Genomic DNA, 22,007 nt, shown 5'->3' on the forward strand with positions numbered 1-22,007 from the left:
TTGATGATGAGGTTGAGGACACACTGGAGGATCAGAACATTATTATTTTCCATGGAGCAGCTCTGCATTTTCCATCTAGCCACCATCACATATCTGGTCTTTCTGTTTTTCATGGTCTTGGATTAGACTGTACTGAATTGGAGGAATGGCATATATTAATTAAGTGGGCTCCTTTTTAAAAACAGGGATGCTCTTGAATATTTAAATACATAATATTGAAAAAAATGTAATTCTAATAATTATGTTAAACCTGGCTGGCAGACGTTGCCTTCTAAAGCATGCAACTTAAGGTATTCAATTTTGTCTCACCTAACAGCTTATGTTGAGGTGACATTGAGCAATTCTTTTAAGCCTTAAACAGGCATGGTTTATATGAAGGTATAAAATAAAATGAGAGAAATAACAGCGATTGCCTGTCCCCTCCATAGCAAGCAGAGGGAAAAGGTGTGATAAGAAAGAAGCTAGTGTTACCAACATCTCGTCGCTGTAACTGGCCTTGTTAACACACAAAAACATCCAGATTCATTGTTTTACTGTGAAATTCTAGGTGTGAAGGGTGGAGACTGGAGCGATCCTTGAAATAAACATGACAAACTAAATAAAGAAATAAATAGCTTTGTACATCTGCATGTGAGGATTTACAGTTTTAACATTAAAGAGCTGGTATTATGCTTTTTGGCTTTTCCCCTCTCCTTTATTGAGTAATATCTCTTTTTTGTGCATGTAATAGGTTTGCAAATTGAAAAAGCCCAAAGTCCAGCCCAAAGGGAGTGCCCATCTCCCACAGAGTGCACTGCTCTGAACAGCTTGAAAACAGCTCGTTTGTAGTCCAGCCCTTCACTTCCTTTACTTGTGACGTCACAATGAAAACGCGTCATAAAGCTTGCCAAGTGGCTAGGGGGGGGGTCAGGCACGCCCTCAAATCAAGCTAGTCTGAGCGGAGGCCCTTTGGCTCGACTCGCCTTTGTTTGGGTTTCCATTGTAGAAATGTTGTACCTGTACCTGCTTCCAGGTACTTTTTTTTCGTATCACCTCACCTCCATCGAGGTTCCAAGCAAGCTGAGGGATACTAAAATGTAAGGTGAAAACACGACAGACTGCTGATTGGTCAGAGAGAATATTCACTATTCACTGCATCATCATTGCGTGCACCAGACAGATGCCAGCAAGAGAAAGGGGGAAGCCTGTGCCAACCCGCGGGAGGAGCGTGTGAGGCCGGCCAGCCGCCCGCTCACAGAGCCCTCTGCTCCCGCCGTCAAACAGACCGCTGCAGCAACAACGGCAGAGGAAAACACAGCTGGAAGGTTTTCATACCGCTTATCTGTCTTTACATTCTGAGTAATGTTGTTTAACCATAGACTGTATATATTTTAAGAGCTGTGTGGGTCGCTGGTGTGTGTGTCGCATTGAGCATTACATCGCGGCAGTTGTGTGTGGTGTCGCTATGACGACAAGCTACGTGCTATCTCTGAGTACTGTTTGCAATGGAAAACGGAGCAGGACCAAGTAGAGTCGAGTCGATTTGCACTATGGTAGCATTATTATTATTATTAGCAGCATGGTGTTTTTTGAAAATTAAACCATGTAAACTTGTTCTGGTACAACCCCTAATTAAGATTTTGAACCTGAAAATGAGCATAATACCACCTCTTTAAAAAAATGTATTCTAGCTGAAATATTCCTGTTTTAAAAACTAAAATAAAGAAATACAGCGCACAACAGCAAAACAGATGGATGCCTTTCATAATGAAAATAGTGATAATGATAATAGAATTGAACTCATGCTGATCGGCATCTGACGTCAACTATCCACCGCCACTCACATTTCATCCATAAGCTATTTTGTTTAAGCTAAGAGTAAAAAAATCCCATGCGTTATTTGACAACTCTCTTTCCAGCATCCACATGTGGCTCCCTGTCCCCACGGACTCTGAGAACATCTTCTGGTCTGTTTTATCTCTTCCTTCTCTGTCCTGATGCTCCAAGAGCACTCATCTCCCCGACTGACATAACTCATTAATTACTGAGTTCATCTATCTTTTGATATTTCAGCTTTGTATTTATGGCTCAACTGTGTAGGTTGTTGTCGCATGTGTACAGAGTTGTCACTTGTTTCCCATGGAGTATGTACACTCACAGGCCACTTTATTAGGTACACCTGTTCAATTGCTTGGTAACACAAATAGCTAATCAGCCAATCACATGGCAGCAACTCAATGCATTTAGGCATGTAGACATGGTCAAGACAACTTGCTGAAGTTCATACCAAGCATCAAAATGGGGAAGAAAGGGGATTTAAGTGACTTTGAAAGTGGCAAAGTTGTTGGTGCCAGGCGGGCTGGTTTGACTATTTCTCTACTGATCAACTGGGATTTTCACGCACAAACCATCTCTAGGGTTAACATAGAATGGTCCGAAAAAGAGAAAATATCCAGTGAGCAGCAGTTGTGTCAGACGAAAATGTCATTGTTGATGTCAGAGGTCAGAGGAGAATGGGCAGACTTATTCGAGATGACAGAAAGGCAACAGTAACTCAAAAAAACACTCGTTACAACCAAGGCATGCAGAATACCATCTCTGAACGCACAACACGTGGAACCTTGAAACAGAAGGGCTACATTGGCAGAAGAAGACCACACCGGGTGGTCACACTTTTGCTTGGTGGCAGTGCCCCCCTGGTAATGGGATCAGCTGTGCACGTTTATAAGTGATAGATATTCATTAGTCCTTGTCATACCGTGTGTCATACAGCAAACATCAGACCAACAACCAGACAGCTGCTTTACAAACACAAACGAGCCTTTAAAGGCTGTTTGTAAAGCAGCTGTGCAGACTACACGGCTTTCAGCATTGGCCGATGGCCGTGCTGTTCACACAACTTGCCGTCATATGATGGCAGTCTTGAAGTCGTTGCGGCGTTCACACTACGTGACTGATCGGTGACAGGGAGTCACACACTACACGAGCTGACAGCGGCTGTGTCACCCGACGCTGGTGTCCAAACCACGTTTTGTCAAGAAAACGTGAAATGTACAATGGGAAATGAGCGATCCTGAACACGAAACAGCTGTTGTTTGTTATTATAAAGAGCAATTATGAAGACAAAGAATATGGGTGAAAGGATGGATTAGCATACGCAGGTAGCAGGGATTGACTGAGCTACAGAGAGAGTTGGAGGTGATTTAAAAGGTGCAGCTCCCCGACACCCAGTTAACTCATGACTGTGAGGTTACAACTCAGGGCCCAAAAAGGAGAACAACAAGCGCACGTGTGTACATTTTCAGCTGAGGACTGCGGCTTACTTTGGCTTGCCTTCAACTCAACAATCATGTCATGATTTCAGTTCAATGCTAAAGTTGCTGTAACTCTTACCTTGTCTGTGGTCCACTGGCACAACACCAGTGCTTTCTGATCAGATGCTGTCATGCTGTTGCCGAGGCGACATAAGTTTCGTTTTACGGTGGACAGACTGTAACATTACAGAGTTGTTGTTTTCTTTAGCTTGAAATAATCCCATAGTTTGGACACTTTCTTCTTCGTCCCTCGCTATTTTCTCTCTCTTCCTCCACTTTGTAAAAGCTCCATTATAATCACGTCATGTTCACAGCGTAAGTGCAATGTGCTACAGTGATAAATGTTCGTGTGAAACAGTGTGCTCTATAGTTGGATGGATTAAACGATGCATCAATGCAAAGAATTTGCGCCGATGCGTTTTAATAATCGATTTTATCAATTTAATCAATTAATCGTTTCTGCCCTACAAAGAAGGTTAAAGTCAAGGACAACTGAACTTGGTTGAAGATACTAGAAGACGTTTCGTCCCTCATCCAAGGGACTTCTTCAGTTCTGACTGACTGGTAGGTAAACTAAGCTATTTAACCTCAGTGGGGTCGTTTGCCAGGATCGTCGATACTGCTGGTTCGTTAGTGTTCCTGGCTATTGTAACGACAGTCGTTATGGTCATTAGGACTACCAGGCCAAGACTGAACGACCATCGTTGGCATCTTCACCTGAGGCCAATAGGTTACGTTTGTTGAGTTTCCTGGGAAGTGATGAAAGGGCTGCATTGAAAGTGGGAGATAAGTGTGGCGTAGACCCCCTTCTCTGTTCAGGCTTCTCAACCCTGGTGTAGATGGCTTCCTTGACACCTCTTTCAAACCATCCATCTTCTCTGTCTAAAATGTGCACTGGTGGTCCTCAAACAAGTGTCCTCTGTACTTCAGATGTAAGCTGAGTCTTGACCTGAGGAGTTGCCCCTTCTGTGTTGAGCCATGCGTTTGTGTAGTGGTTGTTTTGTCTCCCCAATATACAGGTCTGTGCATTCCTCACTGCATTGGACCGCATACACAGTTTTCTTGTGTTTGGGTGTGCGGTCTTTGGGGTGGACCAGCATCTGTCTTAGCATGTTCTTGGGTTTAAAAAACACAGCGATGTTGTGTTTGTTGAAAATCCTCCTGAGTTTCTCTGATATTCCAGACACGTATGGAATCACAATGTGGTTGCGTTTGACCTTCTTTTCTTCATCCCCTGTAGTTTTGTTCTTCCTGGATCTTGTGGCTGTTTTCACAAAGGTCCATTCAGGGTATCCACAGGCTATAAGTGCCCCCTTCAGGTGGTTCTGTTCCTTCTCTCTGGCTTGGGCGCTTGTTGGTATGTTTTCCGCTCTGTGGTGCAGTGTTCTCATGACCCCTAGCTTGTGCTCCAGTGGGTGGTGGGAATCGAAGAGTAGGTATTGGTCTGTGTGTGTGGGTTTTCTGTAAACACCAATTTGCAGGCTCCTGTCCTCTTCAATGTGTACAGCGCAGTCCAGGAAGGCCAAACTGTTGTTGTGAACATCTTCTCACGTGAACTTGATGTTACTGTCCACAGAGTTGATGTGTTCTGTGAAGGCTTGCGCTTCCTGGCTTTTAATTTTGACACAGGTTTTGTCCACATATCTGTACCAGTGGCTACAATACGCACAGGCTCACCAAAACGGACAACAGAAGTCTTGATTTCAGCTGTGGCATTCAGGTGGTAGGGTCAGAATTTGACTTAAACAACATGAAAACATGGATACATCCTGCCTTGTATCAACAGTTCTGGCTGGTGGTGGTGGTGTAATGGTGTGAGGGATATTTTCTTGGCACACGTTGGGCCCCTTAGTACCAACTGAGCATTGTTTAAACAGTCTACCAGTTGTCTGATGGGTACTTCCAGCAGGATAACGCACCACGCTCAAATCATCTCAAACTTGTTTCTTGAACATGACAATGAGTTCACTGTACTCCAATGGCCTCCACAGTCACCTGATCTCAATCTAGTAGAGGACCTTTGGGATGTGGTGAAATGGGAGATTTGCATCTTGGATGTGCAGATGTATATTATACTGCAATGTAGTCTAATACTAAACTATGACAACAATGTTTCAGACTGACGCTGATATTTAAGTAACATACAGGAGGCTTAAATTGCAACATTAAAACAGCCCTCTCTATCCGTCTTTAAAGGTGATAATATGAAGGATAGCGCAACTCATTGTGAAATAGTGTCAACATTTTTACCACTGTTGTAAATTGGCTTAGATCATCCATCACTGTAGCAACAATAAATTACCTCTCACCTCAGACATGAATGTGGAAGAACCAAGCTACAAAAAGCCCACACAGACCCACCTCTGTTGGGGAAACTGTGCTGATAGTTCCACAGTTTTGACCAGATGACTCCCTCTCCAATCCATTGCACCATCTCTCTATCCCTTCTTACCTCTCTCTTCCACCCTACCCTCCAATTTGCACTGCCCATGTCAGTCTCAGCTGCCGCAGCAACGCTGATGTTTAAGCATTCTAGGGGAGTGCAGACACACTCCAAAACTTCTTAATGGGCAGGCTAAAAATAGCTCAGGCTGGATCTGACTGGGCTGATTCATGCGGCTGTGAGTCATTCAACTGTGCCGTGGTGTGAGGAGAGCAAGGGAATAGAGTGAACGAGCACAAAGAGAAAAGAAATAAAAGTTTGCACGCTTGTTAAGATATAAAACCATTGAGAAAATCAAGTATTGCTTATCCCATCACAGAGAAAATGTGCATTATTATGCTGCGAGTGTGTGTGTGTGTGTGTGTGTGTGTGTGTGTGTAGAGGACCTGGATATCTGAGGCTGCAAGAAAAATTAAGGCTACTATACTGGAAATTGGGGCTGGTGAAAATGTATGGCTGTTCCATTTATTGTTTGGCATAATGTCTATTTGGCTGTAGCAAGGCAATTTCTTATTGGGGCATAACAGGATGGGGGGTGGGATCTTTTTTCGGCTAAAGGGCTGTAAGATCCCAACAGATTGTAGCCAACAGATTAACAGCACTATTGCTGAAAATGAGTCCCCCCCCCGGCAATTTGATAGCATCATTATGGAAGGGAAGAGCAGTTCATACTCACATCATTATCCCCTCAATTACCACGGGTAAACATCTACTATTAACCCCCACATACAGGCCAGCAGCATGCGTGCTTTATGTGTGTTACAGGGAGTGGGGTGTTAGCAGGATTGGTGAAGACATTCTACAGATTAAACAATTCTTCAGCTTTTTAAAAATGATGCGGGACTCTCATTGTACCTTAAACAATACAATGATTTATAACAACACATGGACACTGAACATCTTCCACACAAAAACACATATCAGCCATTGGCCCACAGCCAGCAGTATTTCACCACTGCATCACTCATTGTACTCTTAATGAATTCAATCAATACTCTTTGCTTTTGGCCTCATTTTCTCCATCAGTCGCTCACGCCCTTGTCATTCTTATTTGTTTCATATTTCCTCTTTGCATTCTCCACTTTGCCTTTGTCTTTCCTCCCTCCCTCTGTCCCCTCAAGCACCAGTAGAAGATGAACTGTTGGCTGCAGGTAGCCCTGGCCATGCTGAGAGAGAGAAGAGCAGTTTGGTGACAGATAATAGCCAAGTGAGTCAGTGATGGTTTAAACTGTGCCTCTATCACATGGTCACCTGCTTCCCTTCTCTCTCACTCAGTCTCTCTGTTGCTTGCTAGCTTCCTTGAACCCATCCCCTCTCGCTCTCCCAAACTGAAACAGCTTTTTCCATCAGCCCATTTTGTCTTTCCCCAGTCTCCATCATTGCACTTTCAGACCTGGTAGAGAGGGGAGAAAAGAGATGGAGGCTGCAATACATAAAGAGGGATGGCACTTTCAGAATCATCACTCATGGATGATGTACAGTGGCAGACACAGAGAGAGAGGGGGAGAGAGAGAGACAGCAAGCAGTAGTATTTGGGTTACTTAATTGTAGACAGGGTTGTCTTTCCTGCTTCACTAGGCTGAGACATATTGCCCTAACTGTCAGTGACGCCTCAATGGATGCCTTCAGATAAACAACTCTGTGTGTGTTTTAGTGTGCCCCAGTATGTGTTATTCTGCAGTTGATTCACTGTTGATGAATCTAGGGATGAGGGTGAGATTAGCTTTGAAATGCCTCAATAGATTCAGAAATTAGCATGTTACTAATAATCAAATCTCCTTTATCTACTAAAGTACAGTAATAGAAAAATTTCAAAATATTTTATTTGTCAACATTTTATGCAGTGCTTGCAGTACTCAATTACTCTTACAGATCTAAGATTTGAGTTTAAAGCATCGATATATCAAGAAAATTTATTCAATGAGTCCGTCCCTGGCCCAGCTGGTTGAGAGACTTCCCCTGGCTGAGCCGGCTGTGTTTTTTGCTCATTCTGGTGTCATTTGGGTGTATTTGTGACATATAAATAAGTCATATAAATGTATTATCATTTTTTTTATCAATTACGTTTTTGATACTGTAATGCTGCCAAAAAATTCCTCACAGCCCAGGGCTGTTCCTGATGGCTTTAAAGTGTTTTTTATCTTATGTGACATATTTCCAAGTGTAACAGCATATTTGTGTGAAGTATAGTGATGAGAGGTATTTAAATAAAATATTTTGATTTGATTACATCATTAAAAGGTGTGGTTCAGCAAAAACAGAGCGATATGAAGCTATCAAGACATACAGAGCTGGAGATCAATTGCTGGTCTCCACCAACACCTTCCTCAGCAGTGTCAGTACATCAGGAGGCAGAGGAGAGTGACATTAATACATTAGACCTCAAAACAGTCTTGTGTTTGCCAACTGACATAAAACACACACCTCCTCCTATGATATCTCTCTGCAAGTTACTGCAACCCAAGAACTACTGGTGGTTCTATATGATAGGGTTAGCTGATTAGCTCAAATCACATCATATTGGATTAATTTATGTATCTACCAAAACCATTGTAACATCTTAATAAGAGATCCCCCATTTCAACAGTAAAAATAAAGGTATTCTGCAGATTCAAATTAAGGCTGGGTGATATGGCCAAAAATGTTATCATGATAAAAAAAAATCATATCATTCGATGTCGATAATTATCACAATAAATGTCAAATCATTATTTCTTTCAAGTTTAAAGACTGATTTTTGCTCCTGAGTGAAAGTTGAAGAAACCAGATGGTTAATTGTGTGGTTAAACCTTCAGAACGTGACAAACACTTATTGCTAAACAGTTGCCTAGCCCTAATTCCAAGCATACCAGTTTAATATCAAAGAGAAACAACAATACATAGTGTCAGAGAGGAAGGGCAGGGGAGGCAGAAGACACTTTTAATCCCTGAGAAATAGGTATATGTGTGCTCTGATTTTTTAAGGATTTATGAGTGAGTGGGGCTCAATATCAGGCCCATCTCTCTCGCTCCCTTACCTCGTTCTTTTTCTCTCTACCTCTCTGAAAGACATGCTCTGCCATCCCCACTTTGCTGTCCTTTAGAGTATGCTCCACCATCTGTCTCCCTCGCTATCTGGCCCTTTCTTTCCCACCTTCCCCTATCTTTTTCTCACAATGCATTTAAATGGGGTATTTAGAGATTCCAGCCTTTCTCATCTCTTCACATCTACTCTGACGTAACCTCAATCCCTCAACAACCCTTGAAAAGGGAAAATGCCTCAATTGCCCCAAAAATAGGTCCCAGGAGATGCATGATAAACATGCAGGGAATAGGGAGATACAGTGGGGAGAACAAGTATTTGATACACTGCTGATTTTGCAGGTTTTCCTACTTACAAAGCATGTAGAGGTCTGTAATTTTTTATCATAGGTATACTTCAACTGTGAGAGATGGAATCTAAAACAAAAATCCAGAAAATCACATTGTATGATTTTTAAATAATTAATTTGCATTTTATTGCATGACATAAGTATTTGATCACCTACCAACTAGTAAGGATTCCAGCTCTGACAGACCTGTCAGACCTTAGTCCTTTTTTAAGAAGCCCTCCTGTTCTCCAGTCATTACCTGTATTAACTGCACCTGTTTGAACTCGTTATCTGTATAGAAGACACCTGTCCACACACTCAATCAAACAGACTCCAACCTCTCCACAATGGCCAAGACCAGAGAGCTGTGTAAGGACATCAGGGATAAAATTGTAGACCTGCACAAGGCTGGGATGGGCTACAGGACAATAGGCATGCAGCTTGGTGAGAAGGCAACAACTGTTGGCGCAATTATTAGAAAATGGAAGAAGTTCAAGATGATGGTCAATCTCCCTCGGTCTGGGGCTCCATGCAAGATCTCACCTCGTGGGGCATCAATGATCATGAGGAAGGTGAGGGATCAGAACTACAAGGCAGGACCTGGTCAATGACCTGAAGAGAGCTGGGACCACAGTCTCAAAGAAAACCATTAGTAACACACTACGCCATCATGGATTAAAATCCTGCAGCGCACGCAAGGTCCCCCTGCTCAAGCCAGCGCATGTGCAGGCCCGTCTGAAGTTTGCCAATGACCATCTGGAAGATCCAGAGGAGAAATGGGAGAAGGTCATGTGGTCTGATGAGACAAAAATAGAGCTTTATGGTCTAAACTCCACTCGCCATGTTTGGAGGAAGAAGAAGGATGAGTACAACCCCAAGAACACCATCCCAACCATGAAGCATGGAGGTGGAAACATGATTCTTTGGGGATGCTTTTCTGCAAAGGGGACAGGACGACTGCACCGTATTTAGGGGAGGATGGATGGGGCCATGTATCGCGAGATCTTGGCCAACAACCTCCGTCCCTCAGTAAGAGCATTGAAGATGGGTCGTGGCTGGGTCTTCCAGCATGACAACGACCCGAAACACACAGCCAGGGCTAAGGAGTGGCTCCGTAAGAAGCATCTCAAGGTCCTGGAGTGGCCTAGCCAGTCTCCAGACCTGAACCCAATAGAAAATCTTTGGAGGGAGCTGAAAGTCCATATTGCCCAGCGACAGCCCCGAAACCTGAAGGATTTGGAGAAGGTCTGTATGGAGGAGTGGGCCAAAATCCCTGCTGCAGTGTGTGTACACCTGGTCAAGAACTACATGAAAAATATGATCTCTGTAATTGCAAACAAAGGTTTCTGAATCAAATATTAAGTTCTGCTTTTCTGATGTTTCAAATACTTATGTCGTGCAATAAAATGCAAATTAATTATTAAAAAATCATACAATGTGATTTTCTGGATTTTTGTTTTAGATTCCATCTCTCACAGTTGAAGTATACCTATGATAAAATTACAGACCTCTACATGCTTTGTATGTAGGAAAACCTGCAAAATCAGCAGTGTATCAAATACTTGTTCTCCCCACTGTATTTATGACATACTTGTCTTCGTCCCATTTCTAAACTTTTACACACAATGACCAGATGTTTTTCATGATCCTCCAGATGTTGTTGCCCCAGTCTAAACAAGGATGTGGTCACATTAATCTGATGTATTCCCAGTTATTTACAAAGTGTTTCCTTCAAATCTGTCACAGGGTCAGCTTATACTTAAGAGTGTGTAATAAGGAGGATAATCCTCACAAAATAGTTATTTAAAAAAAAAGATGACCTTTGACCAGATTTATAGTGTTAATGCACTTTCACCACTGCAAGACTGGGCCCAGTTTGTTGTTAGGTGGTCAGTTTTTTTTTTATTCTTGGTTGTGGTTTTTCTGTAAATTTTCTACAACTGCCCAAAGATAGATGATATCACACTGAGTCATTTTAGTTCAATAAAGTTAAGTAGCAGTTTTGCTGGCAAACTAATGAGTTTTCAATAAAATCACTTATTAATAAATAAAATTTTTAGTGCCTTATTGTCAATGGAGTGTAGCCTCACTTAGAAATGAAGCACACACCTGTTTTCTCTGTTGCTTGGAACAGACACTATTGTGCTTTTAATGTGAAGGCACCAGGTCGGGATGTAGCCCTATGCGCACTCCCGAGCCTCTCTCCAACTACAGCGATAATACCGCAGCTAACAACATGCAGTCGACACAACACCACCACAAAACAACTATCTCGCAATAACAACTCCAACATAAACTCCATGTAAGTATACAAAACAAAATTAAAGGTTTCTGTGCTGATGCCTGTCAGGCCAAACATAATTCAGACAATGTCGGTTGAAAACACAGTGAACCTCAGAAAGACTGGAGTCACAAGGGAGTCATGTTAGCTCTCTGGCTTACGCTAAGCAGTTGCTAACATTACCCAGCGCAATATATAATTTGTAACCTTATGGCCTTCCACATTACTTCACCAGCTAACACAATCCCATCATTACCATCCTGGGTACCACCAGTATTATGTCAAAGTGTTGAAGGATGTAACAGTACAAAGCAAATGTGGAGCGACTTGTTTATACTAGCCTTGATGCAAGGCAGGAGCAGCCAGCTACTTTCGCACGCATCTACCACTGTTTGCTTTGTAACTTTCAATTTAGATTTACTGTTGTTTTACTAATATTCAGGTACACAACTTCTCCACCTCTCAGTCCCTATAACTAACATGACCCACATAATATACCAGTGACCGTGGTGAACCTGCGGAGGCATAGTGTAGTTAAACATTTATTTAAACACAATCTCATTTATAATATTCACTCATTAAACGTTTCGTTATCATCTAATACATTTGGCTGTGTTGACATTACTGAGCCTCTGGTGAAATATACACAATTAAAAAAATGCAGTAAATGTAACATTATCATGTACCAAGCATGGATTGGATGGATGGATGCAGTGGGAGTTTACCTGAGTTTCCAGCATGTTAGGTGAAGCTGTCTCCCTGTCTGTCCCTAGCCGCTGTCACACTGCCTTTTTTTCCGGGAATATTGTTCCAATATGCCGGGTCGCAGCGCTGTATGAGCCGGGAATGTTGAAGTAACAGAGCCTGAACATGTCTATGTAAAAAGCCACAGCTGGCATGCCGGTGTTTCCGCGTTGTTTGTGGGATCTCTGTATGAAAGCGGTTGTGTTTTGGATTATGCTCGCTCATGAGTTCAGGTGAGCACACATACAAGCACACACCTGGTTGCAACCTTAAAACCGTACCGCTGAAAACTACATATTGCCCCTTTAAAGGGAGATCAAGTTATTCTGCAGAAGGATTGCTGATATTTGAACTCAACTGCCAAACAAATACACCCCTCTCTTCAGTGCTGCCTCAGAAGCTCCGCACCAAGATTTCAAATCTTGGAGGTTCTAGGACTGAAACACCTTCGCCCTGCCTTGTCATAAAACGACAAAAGAATCTTTGTACTCTTTAGACCTTTCCCTTTTTGGCTGTTTCTCGGCCATCTCTCCTTCTTCACAGTGCCTATAGTCCAGCACGTTCCATTGTACCAGCGTATAGAACTCTCTCTCCCACTGCCCTCCTCCCACCATCACTCCTGTGCATAAGCACTAACGTCCCCTGTTGCTTATTGGCTGAAACAATGTTGTGTGGCAAGGTCCACACCACCTTCTTTGTTTTCCATTTATAGAGCCAGGTCTGTGTAGAAAAACCTGTTTTTTTCAGAGCACACACAAAACGGAGAACTACCAAACCATTAAGATAAAAAATCAGTTATTACCTTTATTGCCAAAATCTCTGCCACCTTGTCTCAAGGTTAAAGAAATCTCAATAAAGCAAGAAATATCTGGCTGAAATGAAAGATATATTGGAGCCAAAAGAAAATATAATTATGGATGTTGCAATTTGAGTAATTTTGAGTATGGGCCATCACTCTCTGGTTATCGTCTGCCTCCCTCCCTTGCCCATACTATCTAATCTCTATATCTAATTAAACATCTGAAACTCATGCACATTCTCAGGTGGCTGTTAACAGAGTTAGGGAAATAACAAACTGAGTGTGGGCGGATTTAAGGATGGAATTTTGTTTCAAACTGTGGGTTATTTAGTTTAAAAAATCTAATCGGTAAACATACTTACTTTTTTGCAGTGCAATTTACTGAACTGAGCTTATCACTTGTAATTGTGTGTGTGGGCTTTCTATACCTGAAGCTGTGTTATGCCACAAGTTTTTAATCACACTCATTTTGAACATTTTTCACGTTAAATTAAGGAAATACATCTTTGAATTATGAAATGTTGACATAGTATGACAATTTAGAATAAATAAAAGAATCTGCTGCCTCTGAAAAATGTGCCTCAGTCTTGCAATTGATGTTGGCCCTGTTTCTAAACAGGCTAAATTGGTCAACCTTTTCAGTGCACCGGCATTTAATTAAGCACTAATTAAGTCCCTAAAAGCCTGACAATCTTTGGTGGAAAACTCGAGACAATCGGGAGTCCGCATCGGAGAGAAATGTCAGTGAATGAAGGAGGAAAGACAAGCTTTTAATACTCTGAGGAAAACAGATTGTTTTAATGGGAAACTGCCAAAATCTAAGCTTACATTGTCATAATCGAGAAACAGGGAAGAGCTAATCAAAAATGGCCTGGCCAACCTGTTGTATGTTAAAAAATAGGAAGTGCAAATTGTATTCAACTCTAATACAAGTTTAAAGACCAGTATGTTGACGTCCAGACAGTCTGACCACTGATCAGCTATTGCAACATAGCATTACAAGAATTTCATGCTTGAGCTAAAAATGTTCAACTCTGTAGAGAGTAGCACGTGCGTTTTCGCATCGTCGCGAAACCCTCAGTGTCTTTGCATTGACTTTGAATGTAATCGTGCAATGTACAGTACAGGGCTCCCCGTAATTAGAATCAACAAAATTGCTGCTACTTTTTTTTGCCTAGCCAAACAAAGGTCAAAACATTAATTATAATAATTTTGGACAACTTATAGGTTTTCCTGGAGAACATAATGTATATAAGATGAGAATAAACAAGCAGGGCCTACACCCACTCTATAACTATATGACCTTCTTTGCTTTTCAGCACCACGGACAAAGCTATGGCCAAACACCAGTGCAACAAGACAGAAACTTGTTGGATTGTAACAGTGTGTGTGTAAAGTATGTGTTAGTGTCTGTGTGCATGCAGACGTCTTACCAAGCCGTGGGTCATACTGCCTCATCTGAACTTCTTCCACATAGTCTGCTGGGAACCAGCCTGTCCTCCCTTTGACCGTGCCTTCCCAGAAACCTCCTTCCCCTATACTCAGCACTGTCAGAGAGAGAAAGAATAAGGGGGGGATAAATCAGTCAAATATTGTCATAAAACAAGACAAGTTGTCATCATTGTGATGTTGTGAAGCCTGTAGACAAGAGACAAAAAGGAAGTATTTAGGTTTTTACATTCTGGGTTCATAAATTATAATGGAGTGTGCATAGAGGGAGAGGAAGGAGGGACATGAGAGACAGATAAAGTACGTTCATACAAGACAGGAGAAACTGTAATGTGAAAATATTGGTCTGTGACTAATGTATTGTATCAAGGTTCTTTGGCAACATAGGTTTTATTTTTCTTCATGCCAATAAATTAGAAAAATACAGAGAAAGACAGACTGAGAAAAGGAACAGAGTGGAGAAAAAAGACAGAGGGAGATCAAGAAAGAAATATAGAAAAAACATAGTGAAAGTGAGCAAGAGGGCGGGAAGGTGAAAGAGATTCCTTCGAAGTTCCGCTGTGGTAATTAGAGATGAATGTATAGTTGATATTGATCTTCCCTGCAGGACTGAGCCAGCACACTCATTGCTACAACACTCATCCATTATCCCAGCAAGCTAACGCACACACACACACACACACACACACACACACACACACACACACACTCCTCAGAGATCACCAGCTGGAACTCAAGCTTTGCCTGAGCGAGCCCTTCTTCTAAACTGGTTGCTAGGATACAGCAGTAGGATGTTGCAGCCAGCAGACATCCTACTAAATGATGTAGTCTACTTCCTCCAAACTATATTCTACTCTGGCATGGGGACATATCAAGGTGATGTAACCTGGGCCACTATGAGAAGCAGCCAGCTGGATGTCATCTGAAGTGACTTGATAGTAAAATAACAGCCATTCACAGGATTTGTTGCTGGGTCTTGTTACAAGTGCATTATTTTCTCAAGGGCTTACTGCTGCACTTACTTACTTCCTCTAAAATTCAGGTGCATCCACTGTCTGCATCCACATCTACTATATAATGAATGCCTAAATGTTGGGCCTAAATAGAACATTTACTCTTTTCATGAGAAGAAATAAAAAAATGTCTTCTCCGTGTCTGTCTCAAGTAAATAAGCTATCCATACAAGTCGTTATTGCTGCACTGCTGCTAAAACTATTTCCAAAGCACATGCTTATTATCTTGATATCCACTTGGGATTCTGAAGATGGAAACCCGGCTAACCCCTTCCATAGCTCGCCTCCACCAGGCTAAACATACACTAGCTAAGAGAGAAGTGGCATACTAGAGGAGAGAACGGTTGTTTATCGACTTCCCGCTGTAAAAAAAACACTCAGCAGACAGAGGATACATGGACTGATCCCCCTCTCTGATCTCAGCTTAACACATCTTTACCCTGCCTGTCTCCTGAGAACAGACTCCCTCTGTCTCTTTTTTTCCATGTTTAAACCCTTTATTCTCTCTCTTTCCCTCTCAATGCTATACAAGTCGTTCCCTCCCAGTCCCCATCGCTGTCTTTCTGAATGATTTCCCGGTCATCGTTTCCCCCTTTTTGTCTCTGTCAGTGTGTTCAGCTATACTGTAAAGGTGTCCCTGTAGTAGACAGGTGCCGGCTGTGCTCTCTGTTCCCCATTGACAGAAATGAAAGAAAAGGTGAGACCTCTGATTGATCTTCTAGGCCAAGCCTCATTTATTTCCCTCACTTCCTTATCTCCCTACCGTGAACCCATTTCTGGTCCCTGACAGAATGCGAGCAAAATTCACTGTTTTACACATCTGAAATATGCACATACACACCCTCATACTGTAGGCTGTTCAAAACATAAATATGTAATGTACATTCAAACATCCTTCAATTAACTTTAAACACACCTAGGGCACTTTAAATTCTGCTATCAAGCCAATTAATTAATTAGTTTGTCAGTGAAGTCATGAAAAGGTCAGAGAAACAACACACGCACACACTAGCAAAGGTATTTTAATACGTAACATGCTTACTAATCCACAAAATGCCCAGAGCACAGCAGAGAGCCTGCATAAACGCAGAGAAAAAACAAACACTGTAAACAAAATCTCACTGCCACTCTAGCACTCTTAGTAAGTCCTTAATCAAAACGGCTTGGGCTATTATTTTGGCTAAATGATGTCGTGTATTTACAACAAATCTGTTTCTACAGGCCAAATACCATAGTTATCACAGTTCCTGGCTTTACTTCTGGTACAGACAGACATAACAACCACATGCATGTATGGTATAAATCCACACAGCAAAAAGACATGCAAGCACAGTACAGTATGTATATTACGCCTTCATGTGTACTTGGAGGGCTCCCTGCAGTGTCAGTAGCCTCTGCCACTCTGTTTTGGTGCTTGCCAACACTGTGTTGGCATGACAACAGTCCCTGTGAATCAGATGTGGGCTCATAGGAGCCAAGTGGCAGGAAGGAACTCAAACAGTGCATGTCTGTGCAGGAGGATTTACAATATGTGTGCCATGTTGATGCTTTCGTCCAACCAGACTGCTTTGGGACTACTGCCATGTGCAGAGCTACAGTTGTAGATAGTAGTGGAAAAAGGCCCCACCTACAGTCAAGAGAGTCTACATTATATCACAACTGTAATTGTAACAAAATAAAGATCATAAAATACTATATTTTATTGTTTATAATATTGGTCAGTGAGCTGGGCTTATGTCAATGTGTGACAATGACATTTTGAATTTCTCAAAGTTAAGGGTTCTTTAGGTCAAATCCAAAACAATCTGTGCAAGCTTGCAAAAAGCTGAGCTTGGCAAATTAAACTACATTTGAGAAAGCACAGGTTGTGGTTTCTAATTGGCAGCAGGTGGCTTTAAACAACTATATTCGCTCATCCACTCTGAAATAAGTATTTCTAGCTGAGCGTTGTAAATATCGCTGGTCACTTTGCATGGAGAAGAAAGATTCAGATAGCACTCCTCAACCACTCGCTGGCAAAATCACACACACTGTCAGGGTAGGTAAGACCACACACTACATTTAGCTGTTTTGGCTGGGTGTACTGGCCTAATGAGATTTTCATTAAGCCATAGAGTGTGCTCTACAAGTAACAACCACAAAGTCAAATTTTGATGCAGAAGGACAGGCAAAGACAGTAAAAATTGGGTTTGCAAGTACATGATGTTGATAATGCTTGGTCATTTTCGAGTCCTGAGAAATAGGAAAGTGCTCAAGAACTGAAAATTCAGAAAGAAATTATTTCTGTGATGGACGTCTCCTATACGAATAATTACATTAAACAAACGTCTTGAGTGACAGTTGAGCTCAGACAGGAAAAGAAATACACACTATGGAGGTCTATTAGAGCTCAACTAAAAAATTGTTCACTACAAGGCAATCAGCACCTCAGCGGGACACCAGCTTTTCCCGCTACTGCACAATAAAAGATCAGGCCTATCTCGACTGTATCACGAGAAGGAGTGACCTGCCATGCTGTGCCATTATCACCTCCACAGGTAAACTAGTGGGAGCAAAGACAAAGCATTTGTTGACATGCATTCATGCACATAGTCACACATGAACACATGCGCACCATTGCACTAGAGCCCGACCGATTTATCGTTTTGACGATATTATCGGCCGATGTAAGCTACTTGCAGATATATCTGCATCAGCGTTTATAACAGCTAAAAAAAGGGAAACAGAGAGTCGGATCCTTCCCTCATGTCATGAGTGTTACATAGTTTGCCCACCAGAGGGCGAGCTGCAGCTCCTCTGTTACCAACACTGCAGCATCACAAAACAAGTCTAGGTCTCAACATAACAAATGTTAGGGATAATCTTTGTTTATGTTATGCGTTTCTTAAAATAAGGGGGAAAAAGAAAATTGGACAATATATCAGCTATTGGATTTTACAATCCTCAAATATCGAAATCGGTATCGGACATAAAAATCCCATATCAGTCGGGCTCTACATTGCACACATGGATAATACACTGAGTAGCCACTTTATTATGTACAACTATTTACAGTTGTAGCATTGCACAGTATGGAGTTCAATGGGTCGGGCAGTTGCTGCAGCTTCAACAGCTGCACAGTCACTTAGAAAACCCCCCACGCCCACCAGAAAGATGCTCAGTAGGGTTGAGGTCCATGAACTGTGCAGGCCACTGAAGCAAAACCCACTGTCGTGTTCCTCAAACTATTTGATGATGATGTGTGCCTTGTGCCTTGCATCATCATGCTGGTGGTGTGGATAAACTGTAGCCACACCGTACAATAAAGACGATCAGGTTTGACTGGTGTGAGAGATGGGAAATCAAAAAAGCAAAACAAGGGAAGGAGAAAAGCCTGATTATTTGTAACTCATTATAGAAATTATGAAGATTCTACAAAGTCGGTGAACAAATAGGTATACCAAGTAAATTAACCTGTTTTTATTTTCTATTTGACTCTTTTTTTAAAAAAGTATTTTTTTATATTTTCCCCTTTTATAGCAACCTATGTTGCCTTTATGTTTGTTGTTGAAATGTGCTATACAAATAAACTTGCCTTACCGTGAGGGACTGGCACCTAACATACATGTAATTTACTGAGATGTAGCCTCACACAGGATGGCTCCATGGATTCATGCTGCTTGTGCCAAATTCTGCTTTCTTTTACCAGCATAATGCAAAAGGGTTTCAATTGAACTCTCCTCAGTGGATCTGCTTTGATGTTCCTGTTCTTTCTTACACATATCACAATACTGAAGTTGTCTGAATCCAATTTATTACAATTTAACTGAAAATACAACCTGTTAGTCAGCCTGCACTGATATAGTACAAAATACCTATTGTTACATTTATTGTTATAGAACTTGTTGTCACAATTTATCATGATAGAACGTTTAGGTCATATGCCTTAAAGAAATGCACAGCAAGTTCCCACAGTAGATTGTACAACATCTCACTTGGCCATTAATGGAAAATTCTGAGCTTACTGTATATATAAATACTACAACATACAAACAAGGCATGAAATGTGACCAGAAAGGAAAGTAGCATAATAGAGAGCCCCAGAGAATAAAACAAACGGAACAAACGTGACAGAAAGAGGCTTGCATTCACCAATGATAAAGAGAGATGAGAGCCAGCTAAAGGCAGACACAAGCTGACAAAGGGAAAGAGATATGTTTCCACAGGTGCCAAGTTTTTCATGATTTTCCAAGTAGTCTGCTGTCTGGTGAAAGGTCTGGTACAGTATTGTTCTTTGTGTGTGTATGTCAGTATGAGTTTTGTCCTTGGTTAAGTCAGTCACAGCTTCTGGTTTAAAAATAGCATCAGTGAGGATGCAGAGCTATTTATACTCTTCGCACACCCTGCCTGCAAGCTCCCTGCTAGTATGTGTGTGTGTGCATACGTGATGACCGATTGAGCTCACTTTATTTTTTGCTTTGTTTCACTCCATCTCTTCACTCAGTTCTATTTACAAATAAATTCAATTTAAAACATGAATTTAAAAAAATCACTCGAATAACCGACATTTTTGCCACAACAAATCCTTCAAACCGGCAGAGCGCTACTGTGCTGTCAGTAACAGCCAATTACAAACATGCATTATTGATGACTAAAGCCCTCCATTGCATGCTGCTGTTGTGGCCGGCGAATCCAGCTTCTCTCACATGAACACCATAAAAAACGAATGCTCATGCCTCCCTGACAAATGAGCGTCTCCATCACTGTTTGCAGATTGTCCTCACTTCATATGAACCAGCCCTCTCTGCCATCACCCAGTCAAACAAGTGCAATCTTTCCCATTAGTAGCCTTTAGGCATGTAGACTAGGCCTATCTGTGTTTTCTGATTTGTGGGAATTAAAGAGAATTGGAGAATACTGAATGGATGTGGTGCAGGTAAGCTGATGTTTGTCTATATAAAATACGTGAAATAGTCAATTGAATATGGAGAAGTAAACAGAAAACAAGATTAAAGGTTATGTTTACAGGAAATGCTGTGATGAGCTATGTAAGCCCAAATGGCTGGCATGACCTGTTGTAGAATAACTTTGTTTCAAATACAGTATTTGTTTACTTTTGGGGTTAAATCACAACTTGTGTTGCAAAAAAATTAAATTAAGCACTTGGCCTAATTAGTAAAAGAAGGTCTACTTATTTTATTTTTTAGTTTATACTAAAAAAGCAGTTTTGGCTACTTTTGCAATGTATAGAAAGGGAAGTTTTGAAAATGTGATGCCATATATTGTCAAGTGTACATATATAATGAGAATAATAGCTCCCTGGACCTTACCTTTCTGAAAATGTGGTCCCTTGAACAATATAGTTGAATAGCCTTGCTCTACTGCTTTAAGCTGAGTCATTAATTTTCTTTCTCCTTCTCCCATTGTTTTTGTTATACCAAGAAACCACACACATGCATGCACTCATACAGAGTGACGACAACTGTCATGAATGAATGAGTGACAACTGATGAGGAAAGGAGTAGATTTTTCAAAACACACACATATTATTTCACAGGTACCAATGGGGGTGCGTCAAACTCCTGTATTTGCCTGCAGAAACAGACAATAAAGGATGCAGCTGTGCTGAGAAAAGCTGATGGCTTTCTGCCACTGATGCACTCACACTAATTCAGACAGAGATGCCATGGAAGACTTGCCAAAGCCAAAATACAGCTTGATTTCCACAAAGTGCCAGAATAAGACTCTGTACATTGGACGGAGGAAACTGTGTATCTCTGATGTTGCTATTGACATACCAAATGGAATTATTAGGGGTGTAGCAATATTAAAAGAGTAAAATTGTATATTGGGGCAATGATTAACCAGTTTGTGCAACCATTTAATTCCTAACTGCTGAATGAAAGTAGAGTGCTGCTTCATGGTACAATTGTTCAGATAACCTGCCACTTCAATTTGTCTCTCCAGCTGCTGCATACTGTTCTTAATGCTTTCCATTTAACTGCACTATAAAAAAAATTTCTGTCATTTTCATTTTTCTGTGGTCTTCAGGTAGACATAAATTACTGCACTTATATATCATATATATATATATATCATATATTGATGCAGACATAATAGCAGGGAAACAGAGCGAAGAAAGGACAGCAATTAGCAAGCTACCTGGTACATACTGGTAGCTTGTTCTACTATTGCTAGCATCCACTTACACACACACATTTAGTTGTAACCAGGAGCTGTCTGACAAAACACAGGCTAATGTACTTTTTTTTGCCATTCTGTTGCTGCTCCCTGCTGTTCACTTCATGCCCAGTGCTCTGTGTCTGAGTTTCCTGTCTCTCTTTACTGTAATGAGTTACTCAGTAACACTCAGAGGTGTTAGCATGTGAAACTCAGACAGTCAAAAACCTCAACCTAGGAGGAGAAAGACACATTATTTAGATAATTTTTGAATGAAAAATTTTATCAAACAAATATGATTACATCAGTGATCCCACCTGACCTCTGGGTTAGTATATTATTATTATTAGTAGTATATAGTATATAATATTGCCAAAGCTATATATAAATTAATTTCATACATTTCATTAGATAAGAAAATAAAACAGCAAAAGTTGTGTTTGTGTGTGTTAATACAAAATAAAATAATAATTTTT

At 41.2% G+C, this 22,007-nt stretch overlaps 1 protein-coding gene across 6 annotated transcripts in view; it reads right to left on the reverse strand.

The window, feature by feature from the left end:
- Window positions 1-22,007, reverse strand: part of shank3a (SH3 and multiple ankyrin repeat domains 3a) — a 113,788-nt gene that overhangs the window by 31,392 nt on the left and 60,389 nt on the right. For all 6 annotated transcript variants that reach the window (XR_006822688.1, XR_006822689.1, XM_046036419.1 and 3 more), the window contains exon 11: window positions 14,344-14,457. Coding sequence is in view for 4 of the 6 variants with exons in the window: in XM_046036419.1 (XP_045892375.1) it covers window positions 14,344-14,457 (114 nt within the window). In the remaining 2 variants the exon portion in view is untranslated. The remainder of the gene's footprint in view (window positions 1-14,343; window positions 14,458-22,007) is intronic.

The sequence above is a fragment of the Micropterus dolomieu genome, linkage group LG22 (genome assembly GCF_021292245.1).
Source record: "Micropterus dolomieu isolate WLL.071019.BEF.003 ecotype Adirondacks linkage group LG22, ASM2129224v1, whole genome shotgun sequence".
Classification (NCBI taxonomy): Eukaryota; Metazoa; Chordata; class Actinopteri; order Centrarchiformes; family Centrarchidae; genus Micropterus; species Micropterus dolomieu.